Source organism: Hyperoodon ampullatus (assembly GCF_949752795.1).
Source record: "Hyperoodon ampullatus genome assembly, chromosome: 4".
Taxonomy (NCBI): domain Eukaryota; kingdom Metazoa; phylum Chordata; class Mammalia; order Artiodactyla; family Ziphiidae; genus Hyperoodon; species Hyperoodon ampullatus.
This window is the reverse complement of record NC_136917.1, coordinates 140562409-140585849: the sequence shown is the minus strand read 5'-3', so window position 1 is coordinate 140585849 and position 23441 is coordinate 140562409. Positions and strand designations below refer to the sequence as shown.

Here is a 23441-nt window from a genome sequence, read left to right as displayed (position 1 = left end):
GAAGAACACCCTCACTGATATGCCCAGGCTGCAAAAACTTTCACGTGTTAGAATTCTGCAGCATTTAGTGAAAGGAACTTAACTTCCTCTGTTAGGTTCTATATTCTGAATTTCAGACCCCACAGCTGCCTAGTGGTTAGCCAGGTGAGAAGAGTTAGTTTAAAAAGCACATTGAAAAGTGGGTCAGGACAGATGGACAGGATTCACCCTCCCTGAAATTCAGGGAGATGGGTGTGGGCCAGCTCACTGCCCATGCATCTTCATTTTCTTCCTCTTCCTTTTTTCATATCAAAGAAAGATTTCTTAGCACTGTTACTGTGGGTTTCTATTGAGGACCCAAAGCATCAGCAGCTTCTCTGCTTTGAGGTAATGCTCTGTGTTTGTTGTGGGCCTGGACCAAACTGCCTCTCTAATAAGCCACGGATAGCCTGATGGGATGGGAAGAATCTTGGAGACACCCCCTTCTCCACCAAGCCCAGATAACAGTTACAATACTTTTGTAGCTGAGGTGTTTGCAGTTCAGCCAGTTCAGTGATAACTACATTGATCATTGTCCATTTTTCCTGTCTTTAATGCAACCTAATACTAGTATCAATAAAATTAAAACTGCTTTTATAATAGATGACTCATTGCCATCTCGTGTCCTAAAGGTCTGTCCCCCTCTTGTCCAACTTCTCACTTCCCCTCATTCCTTCCCTATTCCCAGGGTTGCTCACATGTTTATTTCTAAGAATAAACGCTTTTGACTGAACTGTTTTTAATACTCTTTTTAAAAAGAATTTATGTTCCTTCTTGTTTTCACAAGCAAGACTTAAGTTTGGACTCAAATATTGTAGGAAGGCAATTTTTCATCCTTCTTGACTGTGTCCAGGCATGAGACCAGAGGCAACTAAGACCAGAAGGTTTCCATTTGCTCTGAACATTTAGGAGTTCTTTTTAGAGGGTAGGTGCAATTTTAGTTTGAAAAAGAAAGAAAGAAAAAGGGGAGAATTGTTGTGAGGTTGGGCCTGGTCACATTTTGACATTTGAAAATGAGATTGTAACAAAGTCACATCAGACCACTTTTTATAGGGATAACTAATGGTTTTCTTCGCTTTCTGTTCCAGCCACACCAGCTATCCTTGTCAGAGCATCTCAGAGTCTGCAGAGAGTCCATCCAGGCCTAGAGACAAGTAAGAATTTCACTCCCTTTTCTGCCTTCAACGATGTTGTCCAGGTTTTACTGTAATTCACGCTACTGTCCTTTCCCTATTTTATTTGGGATATGGTAACTGGATGAATGAATGACTGAAATTGCACAGGCAAACTAACAAATTTTTTTTTCAGAATTTCTTTTTCAACTTTTCTGTAAGGCTGCTTCTTTTTTCCCCCTTTTTTTTAATTGAACGAAAGATTCTTTCAATTCCAAAATTCTTTACAATTTTCAAAAGTTTCATGCAAATGATTTCATATAATCCCATAGTAACCCTTTCTTTCCTCTACCCCTGTATTGCCCCTCCCTGCTTCCCTCTCCCCGCTGGTAACCACTGGTTTATTCTCTATATCTGTGAGTCTGCTTCTTTTCTGTTTTATTCATTAGTTTGTTTATTTTTTTAGATTCTACATATAAGTGATATCATACAGTATTTGTCTTTCTCTGTCTGACTTTTTCCACTTAGCATAATATCCTCCAAGTCCATCCATGTTGCTGTAAGTGGCAAAATTTCATTCTTTTTATGGCTGAGTAGTATCCCATTGTACATACAACACATCTTCTCTATCCATTCATCTGTTGATGGACACATAGGTTGCTTCCGTACCTTGACAATTGTAAATAATGTTGCTGTGAACATTGGGGTGAGTATATCTTTTCAAATTAGCGTTTTTGTTTTTTGCGGATATATACCCAGGAGTGGAATTGCTGGGTCATATGGTAGTTCTATTTCTAGTTTTTTGAGAAATCTCCATACTGTTTTCCACAATGGCTGCACCAATTTACATTCTCACCAACAGTGTATGAGGCTTCCCTTTTCTCAACATCCTCACCAACATTTGTTATTTGTGTTCTTTCTGATGTTAGCTCTTCTGCCAGGTGTGAGGTGATATCTCATTGTGGTTTTGATTTGTATTTGCCTGATGATTATCAGTGTTGAGCGATGTTTCATGTGCCTGTTAGCCATCTGCATTTCCTCTTTGGAAAAAAAGATTGCTTCTTTATCTTTCTAAGAAGCTTATCCTTAGAGGTTAAGTAAGGCCAAATTAATGCAAAGAAAAAAAGACATAAAATAACTTGCTGTGGGCCAACAATTAGTTTACTGAGTTTAGGAATCTGCGTTTTTGATTTATAAGTCCTGTATTGTATTGGCATTATTATTTTGAGATATTTCTTTACCTAGTGATCACATTACCAGACAGTCTAATTTGTCCCTTCAACCAAATCACCCTGGGCTCTGAAATTCTGTCCACTGCTCCGTGATAGCATTTACCTCACAACATCTTCATGCATGTGTTCATACCATGTGCAGGACTCAATGAGTTGTGTGCGCTGCACAAATTAATTAATTATGTTGCAATTAATTAAGGCAAAGCCTGTGTTTTCTGCTTCTTCTAAATCCCTCACGTGACCTAAAAAATACCGTGATCACATAGTAGGCACCTTCAATTAAATTCTAAGGATGGATTTTCTTTTCCTCAGTTGAAGTATAGGCTCGAGTCCACATTACAAAATAAAGGAAGGGAAGTTAGTGTACCTGACTGTGTTTAAGCCATTGCTGTTTCAGGGATCATAATGGCATCATGAAACTATAATTGGGGTTTTGTGACTAAATTGCAGAGTCCTTTTCTTTTTTTTTTTTTTTTTTTGTTGTACGCGGGCCTCTCAGTGTTGTGGCCTCTCCCATTGCGGAGCACAGGCTCCGGACGCGCAGGCTCAGCGGCCATGGCTCACGGGCCCAGCCGCTCCGCGGCATGTGGGATCTTCCCGGACCAGGGCACGAACCCGTGTCCCCTGCATCGGCAGGCAGACTCTCAACCACTGCGCCACCAGGGAAGCCCCAGAGTCCTTTTCTAATAGGCGATGTAAACATCATTTTTCTTGGAGGTGACTGAAAGGGAGGGTTGGTGCTGTTTTTAACAAACGTCATCAATTCATCAGTTGTGCCAGACCGCGAACTCTACAACCCTCCTGTTTTAGAATCATCTGACATGTTAATCCGCTCCCTAATTAATGTGAGGGGTTGTAGAAAGACTAGCTCTTGCTTATGTTTGGGTTATCCCAGCCAGTATATTCCAAAGCCTTCACTCAGCAGATGATGTGACTCATTGCTGCTTTCTGTAAGGAAATAAGAAGGAATCAGTTAAGAATGGTTTAGGCTTCCCTGGTGGCGCAGTGGTTGAGAGTCTGCCTGCCGATGCAGGGGGATACAGGTTCGTGCCCTGGTCCGGGAAGATCCCACATGCCGTGGAGCAGCTGGGCCCGTGAACCATGGCTGCTGGGCCTGCGCGTCCGGAGCCTGTGTTCCGCAACGGGAGAGGCCACAACAGTGAGAGGCCTGCGTACCGCAAAAAAAAAAAAAAAAAAAAAAAAGAATGGTTTACTAATGGTGCATGCTGCATCCCACACTGGAACCCTCCCCAACACACAACCACAATACACTGCCCTTCACTTGCCCCCAAAGGGGTGGTAAGATTTCCCCAAGCCATTGTCTTTGTGTCAAGTCATGGGGTCTGAGGAGCTTAAGCTTTGGGCCTTGTTGAAATACAACCTCTGAGTATGGCAGATGTGTTGAAGAAATTGCTGTCAGTCGTCATTTGGCATATGTTGATTTTCTGTCCTTGTGATAAACAAGAATAATAGCCATTACCCTTCATCTGTGGCACGTCACACAGACACTGACCTTCCCACGCAAGGAAGAATCCTACCCTTCCAGCTTCTCCTTATCTGAAGTTACATGCCCTGTGTCTCAGGACTGATTGGATAAAGTACCCCACGTCAAAGGATGTGTCTGTATCACTGGGCACCTTCCACAGTGCACTCACTAGGACACATGGCCACCTTCATCATCCAAGCATCTCACTGAGATGCAACAGACCTTAGTGCTCCCGTAGCCTCACTGTGTCACTGTGGACACAGTCACTGTATCACAAATGTTTAACTCCCTGCCATGCACCCAGCACTAGCTAGCTCTACACCTTGAGGAACAAAGAAATGTGTAAGATATTGTCCTGACCTCGGGGAGGTCATATTCCCCCTAAGGGAGATAGTTTTACACAAAAAGCTAGTGTTCAAGATCTGTCAATTCACAATTGTAACGTATACATTTCCTATGTGCACTTTTCTGAATTCTCAGATTCAAAGCAAAACCTTGTGGAAGAAAAATAAACCCTCCCAGAGTGAATCCTAGACAGAACTGTCCAGACGTAAATAAAGGCCACCACCCTTCCGCAGGCCACCTTTACTTTACACTTGGGCTATCACAATAACCCTTTAGTAGCTGTCTCGCTCCTCTCTCCTTCCACACCCTACCCCGTCTCTCCTTCCTTGTATCCATCTTCCTCTGCCAATAACGATTTTCAGAATCCAACATATCCCTCTGCTCTAAATAACACTAACTATCTTTAGTACCTTCCCCACTACCTAAATTTTAAATTGCAATCCTATCCCAAGCCACTCAAATCCACCATCTGTCATCTGACCCCAGCTTGTAAGTCTAGACTATCCACTACCCCCCAGGAACACTATGCTTTCCCTCCTCTGGGACTTTGCTCGTGCCGTCCCATCTTCCAGAACTATCCTCCTTCTGCCTCACCCAGCATTCTGGAAATATAAATCCTGCACATACTTTAAGATTCAGCCAAAACACTTTGACCATTGGCCTGAAGCAGTTCCTCCCTCCTCTGTGTGTGTCTTTGAGAGAGGTCACACAATTTCATATCGCTCTGAGGGGATATGTTACACGCTGCTTTGGAGTGTAGTTATTTGCATATTTCTCTTATCTCCCTATCTGGATTATGAACAGCTGTGTCTTATTCAGAGTTGTATAACTCACAGTACCTCAAATGGTACCTTGAACATTGTAAGTAATAAATGATATTGCAAATAAATTAACTAAATGGAAGTATCCTTAATAGCTCCCTGGCTACCCACCCTTCGGCACTCTTGACAATTCCCACCAGCCCCCCTTGTTATCATGGAGCCTCTTGGCTCTCAGGGGCGGGGGGTGGAGGGGGGGCATTCATGGAGGAACAGATCCCGCCACCTGTGTTAATTGCCCATTAATCATCACCTTCAGTGTTGCTAAAAGGACTCGTAGGAAAAATGGTTTATACTCAGAGGATAGCTTCCTTACAGGCAGAGGATACACTAGGGCAACAGCAGATGAGGGGAGTTCACTGACCGGGGTCTGGAGATCCCAGGTGTTGGCCTGTCCGTCCTCTCACTGCTCAGTCGCACCAGACACCCTGTGTCTCCAGGTCTGGAACCACTACCTGTGTGCCTGCCAAGCACCTTGGTACCAGGAAGCCCAAAGTCTGCTCGTGATGGAGTCTCCTAGAGTGAGCTCGTCATGTAGGTGCACCCTAGCTATGTGGACAGCCTGACCATCAGCCCCCAGTTCCACTGAATTTAGGTGCAAATCATAAATTTAATTATATTGCTAAGCAGCATTGACAAGCTGACATATTCTGCCCTGAAACAACTCAGGGACCCATGAGTACAGCACATCATTTATCTTTAGTTAACACAGTCTATACATAGCATTGCCAAGCATCAGTAACTGGAAAAAAAGCACGCGGTCAAACCAGACCAGCTAAAATTAACCCATGCCATGTGCCACTTAAAGAATTGCCCATTGCACTCATCTCTTCCTTCTCTTGCTCACCAAAAGGTATCTGTGCCAGCTTCTAAGCCCTCGGGGCTTTGCTTTCTGCATGCTTTTTGCGTGGACCTAATCCATGTGAATAGGTGTTTGTGTGGTAATGGGCACATACTAACATACCTTCTGCAGAGTACAGGCTTGAGAAATATTTTCTGGAAACAAAGAGCTATTTTTAAAAGTCCCATGAGGACTTTTTAGCCCATACACGTGGGTAGCAGCATACTTCGCCTATGCAGAGGCATAAATATGAGCAAAAACCCACATATAGGAAAAGAAGGATATTGATGGAGTTTACAGTTTAAAGAGGTAGGCATCTTTGTATACTTTAAAGAAGTAATGGTGCAAACTTACTACAAAGAAAGCTGCTTTTAGTTGTGGGAGAGAGTGATTAGGATTGTTAGAATCTTCTAGAGAAAAGCAAAACATTGTTAGTGCTCCTGAAGAAGGCAGACTCCTGAGTTTGGCTGCTGTGGTCCCATGTGCTTTGTGTTTTTCCAGTAATTTCATTTCTCTCTCACAGTTGGTTTTTGGCAGAGGATTTGATGATCATATGGGCCAAATACTTAAGACTTATTAAACACATAGAGAAATTATTAAAAGATTGCACATCATTCTGAGGGGGATTTTTCCTGTCATTTTTTTAAAGCCATACCTTTTCACTGAATTTGTCACGTATTACTACGAAAGTGTAAATTGTGTGATCAGTGGCATTTCCACCTCAAAATAAAATGAATATCCAACTGGAGAAGAATACTGAAGTTTCATTGACTGGCATCTGGAGCATAAATTAGTCCAAGATTTTATGAAAATCAGGCATCCTGAACATAAACATCCATGACTGAGGTCAGAATGCAGTTTTGAAAGAATCCCAAAAGATTATCATATTAGATGGGCACAGAAATGAATTGCTTACATTTTTATAAGTTCACCAACAACTTCCTTTACAATGGTGAGTTACTTTTCAATAAAGACACTTACAGGAGACAAAAATGTAATATAGTAACTGTCATTTTGCTTGTTGGGGCCCTTACTGTACATTCTTAGCTGGACTCCTGTCCTAGCCTCCTAATTTTTCTTCCCTACCTCCTATTTTTTCCCTATCCCCAGCCATCCTACCCTCTGCTTCCACATTCATTCTTGCCTACCTTTGATCCAGTGACTCTTCTGCCACATCATCTTCAGTAGCTCCTCACTGTTTCCTAAATTATGAATAAACTCATCCCTCTGGCATTTAAGAAGGCCCACAACATGGATCCTGTGTGCCTTTCTAGCCTCATCTCGCTTATGTACTGTGTACACCCATGTTTGTGTCCCCTGAATTCTTGCTTCATTATAACCATTCATAATGACCCCTTTGTCAGAAATTCCCTCTTCTTACCTCCCAGGTGGGAACAATCCTTCAAGGATTTTGTCTTTAAGGCATACTTCAAATATCGCCTTATCCACAAAGCTTTTCCCAGTTCCCCCAAGAGAATGCACACTTCCATCCTAGAATCTCTGAAGCCCTGTCTTTCTCCCTCTCTAGGAGAGGCAGTATATAGCACAGTACTTGAAGAACTCAGCCTCTGCAGCAAGACAGCTTTGGTTCAAGTCCCAGTTCTATTACTTACTTCCTGCATGATCTTACCTAAGTTTCATGACCTCTCTGTACCTTAGTTCTGTTTTGTTTTGTTTTACTTCTAAAATAAAGATGCTAATAGTACCTACCTCATAAAATTGTGGTGAGAATTACAAGTGTTGATACATTTAAAGTAGTTAGGATAGTACCTGGTCCCATGGTGTTTATTGTATTCTCTTGTGGCTCTTATTTATATTCCAACAAGAATTAGAATTGAACTGTATGAAAGTTCCCATATTCAACTCTATTTTGGACCATCATATCATTATGTCATTTGTTTCAACCTAATGGAGACTCTTATGTGCTTTCTATTCCCTCTAATAGACTGTACTATTCTAAGGATAAGGGCTATATCTTTTACATCCTTGTATCTTACAGTACCTGGTAAGAACCTGGCAAATGCCGAGTGTTTAACAAACAGTCAGTGGATTTTGCACACACACGAAAAAAATTCAAAAAATAGAAGCCAAGTTCCCCCCCACCCCAGTATCTTAAGTATTCTTTGGCTACCATAGAGTACCTTTATGTCCTCCGGCAGTCATTTATGAAAGGAGAGAGATTAAAATATGCAGGAGGAGACATTTCTCTCGTCCATTACTAATATACTTACAGTCTTTCCCAAAAGCCTTCCACAGAACCTTAGCTTCAGGTCATGGGACCAGTGTCATGGTCTAGTCTTGGGGTGTGTCCCAGGATGTTTCTGTGTCATCACTGTGCTATCCTGTGGGCACTTCAGCTGCCAAGGGAATAGTAGCCCCCTCCTGCCTGTGACCCATTCCTGCCCCTGTAAGAGCCGAATGACCCTCTCAGCTTTAATCATTCTTTTTCATCTGAGATCTTCAACCTTAAGGGCTTATTAACTGACAATACAGCTAAAATAAGCACAAGCTGACAGTACGTGTAAAAGAAACACACTATAAGGGACGTGTGTTCGTGCAGGAATGGTATCTTAGAGAGAATGTGCAGCCTTTATTGGTTACAAAGAACTTGAGCTTTGGACACGCATTAGAGAGCAGCACTGGGCTCTGACATCGAAGCTGACATTGAATTCTTTAAGTCTGCTGTTTATAAACAACTCAGCAAATGATTCAGTAAGTAAACACAGATTATGATGATCCCTTTTAAGGAAACAGTGTTTATATTGGCTCCCTCTTGCACCCAAACTAGTGGTAGCCCATCCTGACTCACAGACAGCACGAATATCCTGATAAGGCCAAGTATCCTGCAAAGACTATTTTTCCCCCTTCCTTGCTTCTCTGAGGTTGGAGGAAGGCCGGTCGAATTATGCACTTTATGTAAGAAGAAACAGAGGTAGAGACAAAACAGCTTTCCCACGTCTCTTGAACAGACCAACAAGAGAGTAAAGAAGGTACCGTCAGTGCGATGCTTTGTATCTGCTCCTAGATGAGCAAGATAAAGTGTAGATAATGCATGTTATTGATAATTCAAATAACAGTGTTTAGTTATCTCAAAATAGGGACTTGATAGTGACTTTTTCCAGGCTGAAATACTCAGATAATGCCTGCTGTTAGTTTCCCAGGGGTAGTGCTTCATTATACACTCCCTGCCTTCACATATAATTGTTAGGAGGTACGGATTCTTTGTAAGATAAATATGAGGTCTTGACTTTCTTATCCTCCTCAACTCCCAGCAATTTGCTGAGCCATAATCAGTGGTGAGTAGATATTTCCCACTGAGTTTACGAGAGACCTGTTCTCTGTGCATGTGCTCAGACCAGCGTTAGTGAGACCACAGCTCAAGATCAGCCTCCTCAAGCCCCTGCAGGTCCTTTCTGATTGTCAACATATGTCAAGGTTGTCTGTTTATTCTGGAACCCAGACAGTAAGAAAAGAGTTAGAAATCTGTGGGCATATGCCTCAGAAAGCCTTGACTGTAGAAGTGAGTAACATTTTTTTTTGAAGTCTGAGAAGGATGATAAAGCATCTCTCTAAAAATTCCAGTGGGCCCGTGTGTACTCTACATACCCATTCCTAGTATGGTTTCTCTTCCAAAGCATAACACACATTTTTCAGGGGTGAAATCCAAGACAAACATTCTTTCACCCTAGGTGACCCCAGTGGGTGGTGAACTCTTTTTAGTGACTGGAAAGTTAAAGCATCCCAAAGTTGATTGTGACCTTTGAGTTCCAGACTGCGGCCCTGACGACTTGCTTAGTTCTACAGCTTCAAAACCAACTCTGTAATCACTGCTCTCAACAGAACTCTGGCTTCTGCACACAGAAGCCTCTCTAGGGAGAGACAGAGGCTAGGCTCTGTCATTCCAGAAAGGCCTTTGTTCATACCAGCTCCTACTTGTGATGATAATGTGCAGATAATTTTCCAGATAATGTGCACTTTTTCAGATAATGTGCACTATGTTTTCAGATAATGTGCACTTTTGCACTAAGGAAAAAACCTTGAATTCATCATACAGGTGTGCCCTGATTTTAATACAGATTAATCTATGCACTGAGAAAGCAGACTACACACCATATTTATAAAAAGATTTATGGAATTCAAACATAGGTACCATTGAGTAGAAGTTCAAACAATAGTGTGCCTTATGGCAAATATATGCAATATATATTTAAACCAAAAATAAGAGTTGACGAATTACTAAATAAAGAACTTATCAATTAGAAAATAGGTTATACAACTTTCAAAGGGCTTTTAACTATATATAATTTATAGGAAATTGATTTGCATGTAATTCACAATATATGATACAAAATCAGCTACTTTTTTTTAAGGTCAACAATTATTTGAACCAGGGGTTGGCAAACTATTGTCCTCAGTCGTTTTGTAAGTAAAGTTTTATTGCAACACAACCTGATCTATTTGTTTCAGATTGTTTATGGCTGCTTTGGGGATACAATGTCAGAGTTGGGTAGCTAAAACATAGGTCCGCAAGCCTGAAATATTTACTATCTGGCCCTTGAAGAAAAAGTATGTCAACCCCTGTTATAAACAGAAAAAGATTGTTTCTATAAAAAGGTATTTTATGGGACTAGTCATCATGTTTGTATTGGTTGTTGTCTTTTAATCTCCTATAGAAAATTATTTTCAATTGGTAACTGACATAAATGAGAATTCAGGATTCACTTTATGAATTTCCTTCACAGTCAACTCTTCTGAAATACATTCTGTTGCAAAGTAAGATTAACAGTATCTGCTAATCAGTATGGACTTGTACATTTTTATTATTATTGGTATTCCACCAAATGAAAGCTGAGCATCTGTAAATGCTTGGTGATGGATTGAATGGGCAATAATTTGCAATTGAACTGTCTGAGATATGTCATCATTATCACATAATATTTATCTTGTGAAGAGTTACAGTCAGTGTAACACACAGCTCCAGTTTGAGGGCAGACTTGACTTTACAGGTTTGTGGATCATCCATAAACCGACTGCTGCCACTGAATTCATGCTGAAGAATAAAGACAGAAGACTCTCCTTTTAGGAAATTGTGCACCGTGAAAGACTCGTAAACCAGAAACCTCACAACATTGTAGCAGATGTTACCGTTCAGATGAATGGCCTTTGTGTGCCCTCAAGATGTTCTCAAGTAACATTCATGTCCTTACTGCTACAGGTTATACTTTCATTTTCATACGTTATGGAAAAGCAGCCTTTAGCTCTTCTTTTTTCTCACTTAATATTCCTTAGTAAATAGAATTTTAACACTACAAATTTGGATTCATTGGAGAGCAAATATTTGCAGGAGTGGGTCTGTGCACCTGTCACTGCAAAGCTCCTGCCAAGCAAACCCCAGAGAAATGGAGAAACACCTGGATAGCATCCTTACTGCGACAGAAGCTCTTCTTTTTCTGAATTCCAAAAGCGTTTGAAGTTGTGGTCTTTTGCATTGAAGTCAAGTGGCTTTGTACATATGGTAGCTTCCCTTCAGTTGTAAATTCTCAGAGGGAAGGGACTTAGTCTTCCCTCATCTTTATATTCTCTGCTCCCTTCCTCCACAACATAAACAGGGCCTGATACAAAATGGGAGCTTACTGTTGGTTAAATGAATGCCACATGAGTTCCAGGAATGACTTGAGAGCAAATGCAGAAGGGAAGTGGAGGGGGAGGCATTAGCTTAGATTTCATGGTGTTTGAGTTTGACATCCTGCCACAACACTAAGACCAATACTGAGGAGAATTGTTTCCTGAATCTGAGAGCAGCAGATGCATTTCCTCTTCTGCCATTTTTCCTTCTCATGGGGAAAAGCAGACAAGAAGGTCCTACAAAAGTATTGGAGGTGTTTGTTCTTATCAGCCACTAGTGATTGTGGCAAATTCTGTTATTGGTTTCAGTTGGTGTCCCAGGCTGTGTGATGAGCACTTTGGAGTCTGGGGAGCTGGAGACCCTGAGTTGGTCCTGTGTGTGTGCACGTGGCATATGGCTGACGTGCTGTGAGCTCTGATTTATCCATTTGTCAGTGGAGATATTAACATCTATCTCAAATGGTCATTGTGAGGAGCAGAGAGGTACATAGGAAAATTCCTGGCACAAAGTAGGTATGGAATAAATATTAGATACTTTATTATTTTTACTATTGCTGCTGCTACTACTGCTATTACTCCTCCTGAAAAAGTAGTAGTAGCCTGGGTTGCTGGAAGCATCCTACCCACGTCCTCACCCCACTCACCAGAGCTTATCTCCTGTTTATGTTTTCTGGGAGGATAAGAAGGATGCTGGATCTAGTAGAATATATCTCATATTGGAGTAGTATATTTTTTTAATTAATTTTTTATTGGAGTATAGTTGATTTACAATGTTGTGTTAGTTTCTGCTATACAGCAAAGTGAGTCAGTTATACATATATATAGATCCACTCTTTTTTAGATTCTATCTCCATATAGGTCATTACAGAGTACTGAGTAGAGTTCCCTGTGCTATACAGTAGGTTCTTATTAGTTACCTGTTTTATATATGGTAGTGTATTAAGTCGATCCCAGTCTCCCAATTTATCCCTCCCCTCCCCGCTTCCCCCTTGGTAACCATAAGTTCATTTTCTACATCTGTGATTCTATTTCTGTTTTGTAAATAGGTTCATTTGTACCATTTTTTTAGATTCCACATATAAGCAATATCATATGATATTTGTCTTTCTCTGGCTGACTTACTTCACTCAGTATGACAATCTCTAGGCCAATCCATGTCATTGCAAATGACATTATTTTGTTCTTTTTTATAGCTGAGTACTATTCCATTGTATATTTGTACCACATCTTCTTTATCCATTCTTCCGTCAATGGACATTTAGGTTGCTTCCATGTCCTGGCTATTGTAAACAGTGCTGCAGTGAAGATTGGGGTACATGTATCTTCTCGAATTATGGTTTTCTCTGGATATATTCCCAGGAGTGGGATTGCTGGATCATATGGTAGCTCTATTTTGAGTAATTTATTTTTTAAGGAAGTAAAATTCTCACAGACTTCAGAGAATGCCTGTACAGGCCAGTTTGAGAAAAATTGACTTAAAAAATAAATTTTAATATTGGAGATATTTCTTTTCATTGTCACTTATCTCTGCAAAAAGAACAAAACTTAATTTTGTATCCCAAAAGACCTTTGTTTGAGAAGCCCTGCTTTCATGTTCTGCTATAAGCACATCAACCTGGACTATAGGTCAGGCTGTCCCTTTAGAGCTGAGGAAGCAGGGAGCACCTCCTGAAAGGGAGGGACTGAGAGGCTTTCCAGACTCCAGATGTCCAGAGGATGAGACATGGGTACCAGGCAAGAAAGATGGACATCACAACGAGGAGGTGGTGGGCACGAGGGGGAAGGAGCAGCCTGGAAGCTGACTTCATTGCTTCACTGTCTTGCCTCAGGGCAGCATTAGATCAAATGTTTACCACAGTACTTGGCACCTAGTAGAATGTTGTTCCCTTTCCTTCCTCTTTGCCCTGAAAAAGACTGTCCTTAGCTATAGAAGCAATGAAGCTGCATAGACATCTAAAAGGTGTGCCATTAAAACAGACTTTTTCTACTTTTCCAAAGGGCAACTTTACCCCCTACTGGACTAAACTCAGACCCAAGCTTCCTTCTCTGAGCTTTTAGAACATTTAGTGCCTGGGGAGTTATTTGGCAATAATCGAGTACTGTTTTATTGCTAGGATTCTTTTATATGTATACATTTATAAGGGCCTGGAGTCCCTAACTTAAAATTTGTTTTTGCTTCAGAAGATCGGCTGTAAGGAGGCTCTCCAAATCAAGTGTAACAGCCGCAACAGATAATATATTAACTAGTGGTTAAGTACCCATCTAGGCTGTGACAGCCTGTCTGGCTCGGGTTGTAGGTGAACTGTGGCTGGTTCCTAGAGCTGGGTCAGGAGCTCTGCGGTTTGTAGGGTGAAGGAATGTCTCCTTCACCATCTCATCCTGCCCTCACCACCCCTACCCTCTGTCTTCCCCTTCACCACACTTCACCACTTCCTGGGTGAAGAACCAGCTAGGGCAAAAATTCTGAAATTTTTCTTTGGTACCTTCTGCCAAATTTAGTTTTTGATTGGTTAATCTTGGTTAAACCATGAGTAAATAACCTCCTAGGGTCTAGTCAGCCTCAGTGTGAGAAGTTGTCAAACCAGAAAACCAGAGGAGCATACACCAACTCGTTCCTGTCTCACAAACCTCTCCTTGCGTAGGTATTTTTAAGAGCAGGTGCCTCATTTATTAGTCATTAGGTTTGACAGGACTAGAGAGACATCCCCCACTCCTTTTTTTTCCTTTTTTTACATCTTTATTGGAGTATAATTACTTTACATTGTTGTGTTCGTTGCTGCTGTATAACAGTGAATCAGTTATACACATACATATATCCCCATATCTCTTCCCTCTTGCGTCTCCCTCCCACCCTCCCTATCCCACTCCTCTAGGTGGTCAAAAAACACCGAGCTGATCTCCCTGTGCTGTGTGGCTGCTTCCCACTAGCTATCTATTTTACATTTGGTAGTGTATATATGTCCATGCCACTCTCTCACTTCATCCCAGCTTTCCCATGTCCTCAAGTCCATTCTCTACATCTGCGTCTTTATTCCTGTCCTGCCCCTAGGTTCTTCACAACCATTTTTTTTCTTTTTAGATTCCCTATATATGTGTTAGCATACGGTATTTGTTTTTCTATTTCTGACTTACTTCACTCTGTATGACAGACGCTAGGTCCATCCACCTCACTACAAATAACTCAATTTAGTTTCTTTTTACGGCTGACTAATATTCCATTGTATATATGTGCCACATCTTCTTTATCCATTCATCAGTTGATGGACACCTAGGTTGCTTCCATCTCCTGGCTATTGTAAATAGAGCTGCAATGAACATTGTGCTACATGACTCTTTTTGAATTATGGTTTTCTCAGGGTACACGCCCAGTAGTGGGATTGCTGGGTCATATGATAGTTCTAGTTTTAGTTTTGTAAGGAACCTCCATACTGTTTTCCATATTGGCTGTATCAATTTACATTCCCACCAACAGTGCAAGAGGGTTCCCTTTTCTCCACACCCTCTCTGCATTTATTGTTTATAGATTTTTTGATGATGGCCATTCTGACCAATGAGGTGATACCTCATTGTAGTTTTGATTTTCATTTCTCTAATGATTAGTGATGTTGAGTATACTTTCATGTGTTTGTTGGCAATCTCTTTATCTTCTTTGGAGAAATGACTACTTAGGTCTTCTGCCCATTTTTCAATTGGCTTGTTTGGTTTTTGATGTTGAGCTGCATGATCTGCTTGTATATTTTGGAGATTAATCCCTTGTCAGTTGCTTCACTTGCAAATAGTTTCTCCCATTCTGAGGGTTGTCTTTTCATCTTGTTTATGGTTTCCTTTGCTTTGCAAAAGCTTTTAAGTTTCATTAGGTCCCATTTGTTTATTTTTGTTTTTATTTCCATTTCTCTAGGAGGTGGGTCAAAAAGGATCTTGCTGTGATTTATGTCAAAGAGGGTTCTGCCTTTGTTTTCCTCTAAGATTTTGATAGTGTCTGGCCTTACATTTAGGTCTTTAAGCCATTTTGAGTTTATTTTTGTGTATGGTGTTAGGGAGTGTTCTCATTTCATTTTTTACATGTAGCTATCCAGTTTTCCCAACACCACTCATTGAAGAGACTGTCTTTTCTCCATTGTATATCCTTGCCTCCTTTGTCATAGATTAGTTGACCATAGGTGCATGGGTTTATCTCTGGGCTTTTTATCTTGTTCCATTGATCAATATTTCTGTTTTTGTGCCAGTACCATATTGTCTTGATTACTGTAGCTTTGTAGTATAGTCTGAAGTCAGGGAGTCTGATTCCTCCAGCTCCATTTTTTTCCCTCAAGACTGCTTTGGCTGTTCGGGGTCTTTTGTGTCTCCATACAAATATTAAGATTTTTTTGTTCTAGTTCTGTAAAAAATTCCACTGGTAATTTGATAGGAATTGCAATGAATCTGTAGATTGCTTTGGGTAGTAGAGTCATTTTCACAATGTTGATTCTTCCAATCCAAGAGCATGGTATATCTCTCCATCTGTTTGTATCATCTTTAATTTCTTTCATCAGTGTCTTATAGTTTTCTGCATACAGGTCTTTGGTCTCCTTAAGTAGATTTATTCCTAGGTATTTTATTCTTTTTGTTGCAGTGGTAAATGGGAGTGTTTCCTTAATTTTTCTTTCAGATTTTTCATTATTAGTGTGTAGGAATGCAAGAGATTTCTCTGCATTAATTTTGTTTCCTACAACTTTACCAAACTCATTGATTAGCTCTAATAGTGTTCTGATAGCATCTTTAGGATTCTCTATGTATCGTATCACGTCATCTGCAAACAGCAACAGTTTTACTTCTTCTTTTCCGATTTGGATTCCTTTTATTTCTTTTTCTTCTCTGGTTGCTGTGGCTAAAACTTCCAAAACTATGTTGAAAAATAGTGGTTAGAGTGGGCAACCTTGTCTTGTTCCTGAACTTAGTTGAAATGGTTTCAGTTTTTCACCATTGAGGACGATGTTGGCTGTGGGTTTGTCATATATGGCCTTTATTATGTTGAGGTAAGTTCCCTCTGTTCCTACTTTCTGGAGAGTTTTTATCATAAATGGGTGTTGAATTTTGTCAAAAGCGTTTCCTGCATCTATTGAGATTATAACATGGTTTTTATCCTTCAGTTTGTTAATATGGTGTATCACATTGATTGATTTGCGTATATTAAAGAATCCTTGCATTCCTGGGATACACCCCACTTGATTGTGGTGTATGATCCTTTTAGTGTGGTGCTGGATTCTGTTTGCTAGTATTTTGTTGAGGATTTTTGCATCTGTGTTCATCAGTGATATTGGCCTGTAGTTTTGTTTTTTTGTGACATCTTCATCTGGTTTTGGTATCAGAGTGATGGTGGCCTCGTAGAATGAGTTTGGGAGTGTTCCTCCCTCTACTATATTTCGGAAGAGTTTGATAGGATAGATGTTAGCTCTTCTCTAAATGTTTGATAGAATTCACCTGTGTATCCTCTGGTCCTGGTCCTTTGTTTGTTGGAAGATTTTTAATCACAGTTTCAATTTCAATGCTTGTGATTGGTATGTTTATATTTTCTATTTCTTCCTGGTTCAGTCTCGGAAGGTTGTGCATTTCTAAGAATTTGTCCATTTCTTCCAGGTTGTCCATTTTATTGGTATATAGTTGCTTGTAGTAATCTCTCATGATCCTTTGTATTTCTGCAGTGTCAGTTGTTACTTCTCCTTTTTCATTTCTAATTCTGTTGATTTGAGTCTTCTCCCTTTTTTTCTTGATGAGTCTGGCTAATGGTTTATCAATTTTGTTTATCTTCTCAAAGAACCAGCTTTTAGTTTTATTGATCTTTGCTATTGTTTCCTTCATTTCTTTTTCATTTATTTCTGCTCTGATCTTTATGATTTCTTTCCTTCTGCTAACTTTGAGGCTTTTTTGTTCGTCTTCCTCTAATTGCTTTAGGTGTAAGGCTAGGTTGTTTATTTGAGAGTTTTCTTGTTTCTTGAGGTAAGATTATATAGCTATAAACTTCCCTCTTAGAACTGCTTTTGCTGCATCCCATAGGTTTTGGGTCATCGTGTTTTCATTGTCATTTGTTTCTAGGTATTTTTTTATTTCCTCTTTGATTTCTTCAGTGATCTCTTGTTTATTTAGTAGCATATTGTTTAGCCTCCGTGTGTTTGCATTTTTTACAGTTTTTTTCCTATAATTGATATCTAGTCTTATAGCCTCGTGATCGGAAAAGGTAGTTTTTAATGTGTCATTTAAAGCTTGTGTTTCCTTATTTTTTTTCATTTTGGTTGCTCTGTCCATTGGTGAAAGTGGGATGTTAAAGTCCCCTACTATTATGGTGTTACCGTCGATTTCCCCTTTTATGGCTGTTAGCATTTGCCTTATGTACTGAGGTACTCCTATGTTGGGTGCATAAATATTTACAATTGTTATATCTTCTTCTTGGATTGATCCCTTGATCATTATGTAGTGTCCTTCCTTGTCTCTTGTAATATTCTTTATTTTAAAGTCTATTTGTCTGATATGAGAATTGCTACTCCAGCTTTCTTTTGATTTCCATTTGCATGAAATATCTTTTCCTATCCCCTCACTTTCAGTCTGTATGTGTCCCTAGGTCTGAAGTGGGGCTCTTATAGACAGCATATATGGGTCTTGTTTTTGTATCCATTCAGCCAGTCTATGTCTTTTGATTGGAGCATTTAATCCATTTACCTTTAAGGTAATTATCAATATGTATGTTCCTATTACCATTTTCTTAATTGTTTTGAGTTTGTTTTTGTAGGTCTTTTCCTTCTCTTGTGTCTCCTGCCTAGAGAAGTTCCTTTAGCATTTGTTGTAAAGGTGGTTGGTCGTGCTGAATTCTCTTAGCCTTTGCTTGTCTGTAAAGGTTTTAATTTCTCCGTCAAATCTGAATGAGATCCTTGCTGGGTAGAGTAATCTTGGTTGTAGGTTTTTTCCATTTATCACTTTAAATATGTCCTCCCACTTCCTTCTGCCTTGCAGAGTTTCTGCTGAAAAATCAGCTGTTAACTTTATGGGGATTCCCTTGTATGTTATTTGTTGCTTTTCCCTTGCTGCTTTTAATATTTTTTCTTTGGATTTAATTTTTGATAGTTTGCTTAATATGTGTCTTGGCATGTTTCTCCTTGGATTTATCTTGTATGGGACTCTGCGCTTCTTGGACTTGATTGACTATTTCCTTTCCCATATTAGCTAAGTTTTCAACAATAATCTCTTCAAATATTTTCTCAGTCCCTTTCTTTTTCTCTTCCTCTTCTGGGACCCCTATAATTTGAATGTTGGTGCATTTAACATTGTCCCAGATGTTTCTGAGAATATCCTCAATTCTTTTCATTCTTTCTTCTTTCTTCTGCTCTGCAGTAGTTATTTCCACTATTTTATCTTCCATTGTTATCCGTCTTCTGCCTCAGTTATTCTGCGATTGATTCGTTCTAGAGAATTTTTAATTTAATTTATTGTACTGTTCATCATTGTTTGTTTCTTCTTTAGTTCTTCTAGGTCCTTGTTAAACATCTCTTGCATTTTCTCCATTCTATTTCCAAGGTTTTGGATATCTTTACTATCATTTCTCTGGATTCTTTTTCAGGTAGACTGCCTATTTCCTCTTTATTTGTTTGGCCTGGTGGGTTTTTACCTTGCTCCTTCATCTGCTGTGTATTTATCTGTCTTCTCATTTTGCTTAACTTACTGTGTTTGGGGTCTCCTTTTTGCAGGCTGCAGGTTCATACTTCCTGTTGTTTTTGGTGTCTGCCCCCAGTGGGTAAGGTTGGTTCAGTGGCTTGTGTAGGCTTCCTGGTGGAAGGGAGTGGTGCCTGTGTTCTGGTGGTTGCAGCTGGATCTTGTCTTTCTGGTGGGCAGAGCCACATCTGGTGGTGTGTTTTGGGGTGTCTGTGAACTTAGTATGATTTTAGGCATCCTCTCTGCTAATGGGTGGGGTTGTGTTCCTGTCTTGCTAGTTGTTTGGCATGGGGTGTCCAGCCCTGGAGCTTGCTGGTCATTGAGTCGAGCTGGGTCTTAGCATTGAGATGGAGATATCTGGGAGAGTTCTCACCAATTGATATTGCGTGGGGCCAGGAGGTCTCTGGTGTAATGTGGACAGCTTTGACCTTAATTTACATCCTGCTCAACTGGTTCTAGTAAGGTAGCATCTGCTTCAAAAAAGGGCTTCAGATCAGCACAGACTCTTAGCACTGTGCCTTTACATTTTCTAGAGAAGACTGTATTTTTTTAAGCCGTTGGAGCATAATCAGAGTCCATATTAACTTGCTTCCCAAAGAATTTCACCAGGATGTGGTTAGCCTGTTGTCAGGACTTACTGAAGCTTAGGTTCTTTTGTCTCAGAACAGAAGCAATTCAGGGTGAGGCAAAGTGGCAGGCAAACACTGAGTTCATTAGCATAGGACCCCCCCACTCCTTTTGGAGAAACCAGAGACTAAGAGGGAAGAAGTACGTCAAAAACATCCAGGGAGGCTAGGCGCTAAAATGAGAACAGTTGGGAAAAGAAAGAAGATGTTTTCAGATGAATCGAAGCTGGGGATGAAAGAAGCAGCCTTCTCAGGCAGCTGAGGAAAAGAAGGAAACTGAGTCCAGAAGATTAGAAGTGAATTAGAATGATTTGAAGTCATAGGAGACCAAGATTTCTCAAGGTACCAAAAGAAAGGAAGCTCAGCCTTGTTCAGGCTGCAAAATGAAAGCTCCCTTCAAGTGAGATCCATATGGCTAATTTGACAAGCACTGATTTTCCTCTCTTCTCTTTGAACCCATAATTACTTCCTTCTACTCACATAGCCTTGACCATCATCACCACCTATAAAAAACTACTTCCAATTACTACTTAAGGTATAACCCAAAAGCATTTTCTTTAGTACTACTTTCTCTGAAAAACAGACTTGGAGGTAAAGGGCAGGAGGCTTTATTGGTCCATCCAGAGTCACAGCAAGAGGCTAAATCCTATAGAATGTCAATATAACCAGGTCAACCCCAAAGATCCTAAAGTGGTGGTTCTTGGTGTATATGCCCATCAGAATCATCTGTGGACATTTTCAATAAATACAAATGCCATCTACCTCAGATCTACTGAATCAATCTTCATTGATTCAGGTATATTGTATTCATTTCCTAGGACTGCTATGTAGCAAATTACCATAATCCTAGTGGCTTAAAACAACAGAAATTTAATCTATCACAGTTATGGAAGCCAGAAGTCAAAAATCAAGGTGATGTTGGTGTTGATTCCTTCTGGATGCTCTGAGAGATAATTTGTTCCTGTTTCTCTCCTAGCTTCTGGAAACTGCTAGCAATCATTGGTGTTCCTTGGTTTGTAGATTTAACACTTCAATCCCTATCTCCATTTTCACATTGCCTTCTCCCTGTGTCTCTATGTCTGTTCTTCCTTTCTTTTTTCTTTCTTATAAGGACACCCATCATTGACTTTAGAGCCCTAATCCAGGATAACCTCATCTTGAGATCCTTACCTTAATTACATCTGCAAAGACCTTTTTTCCAACTAAGGGCACATTCAGAGGTACCAGAGGTTAGGACTTGGGTGTATATTTGGAGAATATAATTTAACCCACTACAGATATGTATTTTTTAAATTGCAGTATGGTTGATTTACAATATTGTGTTAGTTTCTGGTGTACAGCAAAGTGATTCAGAGATAGATGATAGATAGATAGATAGATAGATATAGAGAGATTCTTTTTCAGATTCTTTTCCACTATAGGTTATTACAAGATATTGAATATAGTTCCCTGTGCTATACAGTAGGACCTTGTTGTTTATTTTATATGAAATAGTTATACATAAGTTTTTTTTTAATTTCCTCCACAAATATTCTTCACACACCCCTGCAAAGAACTCTTACCTTAACTTTTTAGCCTACCATGTCTCCAGTGCTTGGGAAATGCTGGAACATGCAAAGTTAAACAGGCTTCTTTATCACAGAACCACTCAGAGTCTCTAATCTGTTTGGGTACATTGTGAATATCCAAGAGAAATAAAAGAACCACAGCACTTTCTGAAAATAATTGACCAGGGAACTTCTTTTCAAGGGATTACCTATTGCTACCCCAGTGGCCACTAGTGTTCAAAGGAGCACAGGTGGCTAGTAATTGTGGCACTTCTGTAGCTGTGCTCAATGCTGAGGGCATGGCGTGGGTCTAGCACGTGAGTCTACCACAGTGTTCAAACATTTAGATTATCGATGTCTGTACTGACCCTTCCCCGAGTATGTGTGAATCCTTCGTTAAATATCCAAAGGGGTTTCCCTAGACAATTGGTATATGTGCATGGATTTTTAGAAGTCATCTAGTCTTGAGTCTTGCTTTCAGCCATTTTTATGGAAGGAGCCTGGTAAAATAGTAGGGTGATAGAGTGGAGAAAAGGGGAATGGAAAGGGGAAAGGTAGCCAAGATTACACAGTATGCTTTTTTTTCAGAAAACAGCTCAGAATAGCTGAAAAAAGATGAAATTACTTCATCATTTCTATTCTTATCATTACAGTCCCTTAAAAATGGCATCAAAACATGAATGGCATCAGTAAGTTCATAATGATACTTTTTAAAAAATGGTCACATTTGGAGGTTACTAGGACCTCTACTCATTATTATAAAAACTGATACATCAGGGAAATAATCAAGCAATTACCTTGAATTTTTGTATGAATTGCATTTCAGGGTGAAGGAAAGTTGTTTTCTTTTGGTTGTTATTGTTCTTTATACAGACATACTTAGCTAATAAATGCAGATGAAATGGCAGGATTAGAGAAATCACCAGTTTAGAAGCCCTAATGACATAGTGATTTAGACAAGATCATCAGTGAATGATAAAAATATGTAGGTACGCTGTATTCTACGTCAATCAGGCTGACAACATTTTGAACACAGATCAGTCTTGTCATCATATGACATAATATGTCCCTGATACAGGAGTTCACAGCTACCCATGACAGATTCTTTCCATGAGAGGTGAACAGAATCAAATTAAGCCTCTGGGTCTACTGCCACTTTACAGGCAATAACAGGTCAAGAGGGATATTTTAAATGACTCTTTAAGAATTCAGTAAGTTAAAGGAAACTATCTTCAACCAAAACAATGATGTAATAAAAAAAAGAGAAAGGAAGTATCTTGGATTTGGACAGACTTGAGACATTGCATGGACCTAGTTTGAATCCTGATTCAAACAAATAGCCAAAAGAAAATTTTTGAGATATTTTGGGAAATTTGAGCATAGACTGGATATTAGATGATATTTAGGTATCATTATTAATTTATTAGGCGTGGTATTAGATTATTGTTTTAAATGAGAGAGTCCTTAGCTTTCAAAGATACATATGTAGGTAGTTACGGGTAAAAGCAGATGATTAAAAAAAAAATAGGTTAAGAAAGTACAAAACAGGATAGGTCAAATGCTGATAATTGTTGAAGCTGGGTGAGGAACATATAGTGGTTCATTAAACTGTGCTCTCTGTTTTTGTGTGTATTTGCAAATTCCATAATAAATATAGAGTAATCCTGCATGAACAGATTATCTCAGTCCCCACCCCCAAGAAAACACAATTCACATCCCCAATGGAAACCATGAATTAGCTTTACTGGTGACCAGAATTCCATCTATGAAAAGTGGAAAAGTCTTTATATGAACACATTAGTTTAGAAAATTGCTATGGGAAAACCAGAAAATGTGGAGTTCTAGCTAACTAGACATGAGTTGTGTTGAAGTGTGTGGTCCTGAACGGTTCATGTTGAAAGATGATACCCTGTTTTCAAGTGGCAAGGAAAACAACTTGTCTAGAATTTAAGACTATGGCTCTAGGTCATATTTGAACTCAATTTGGGCTGAAGATTTCATTGCTGCTGTTACCTACCATGATGAATTTGCTTGCACACAAGCTCTGCTATAGGTCTAAGGTTGGCGCAAGCAGTTTCCTAGAACTGAAGTCACATTATAGTGAACAGTGC

The 23441-nt window shown here is 39.8% G+C and overlaps 1 protein-coding gene across 3 annotated transcripts in view; it reads left to right on the top strand.

The window, feature by feature from the left end:
- Window positions 1-23441, top strand: part of GHR (growth hormone receptor) — a gene marked incomplete at both ends in the record, with an annotated part of 175768 nt that overhangs the window by 76759 nt on the left and 75568 nt on the right. The window contains one exon of one of the 3 annotated variants that reach the window (XM_079704019.1): window positions 1107-1172. The exons of the other annotated variants lie outside the window; for them this stretch is intronic. Within the exon in view, the coding sequence (XP_079560145.1) occupies window positions 1107-1172 (66 nt within the window). The remainder of the gene's footprint in view (window positions 1-1106; window positions 1173-23441) is intronic. 3 annotated transcript variants of the gene reach the window in all.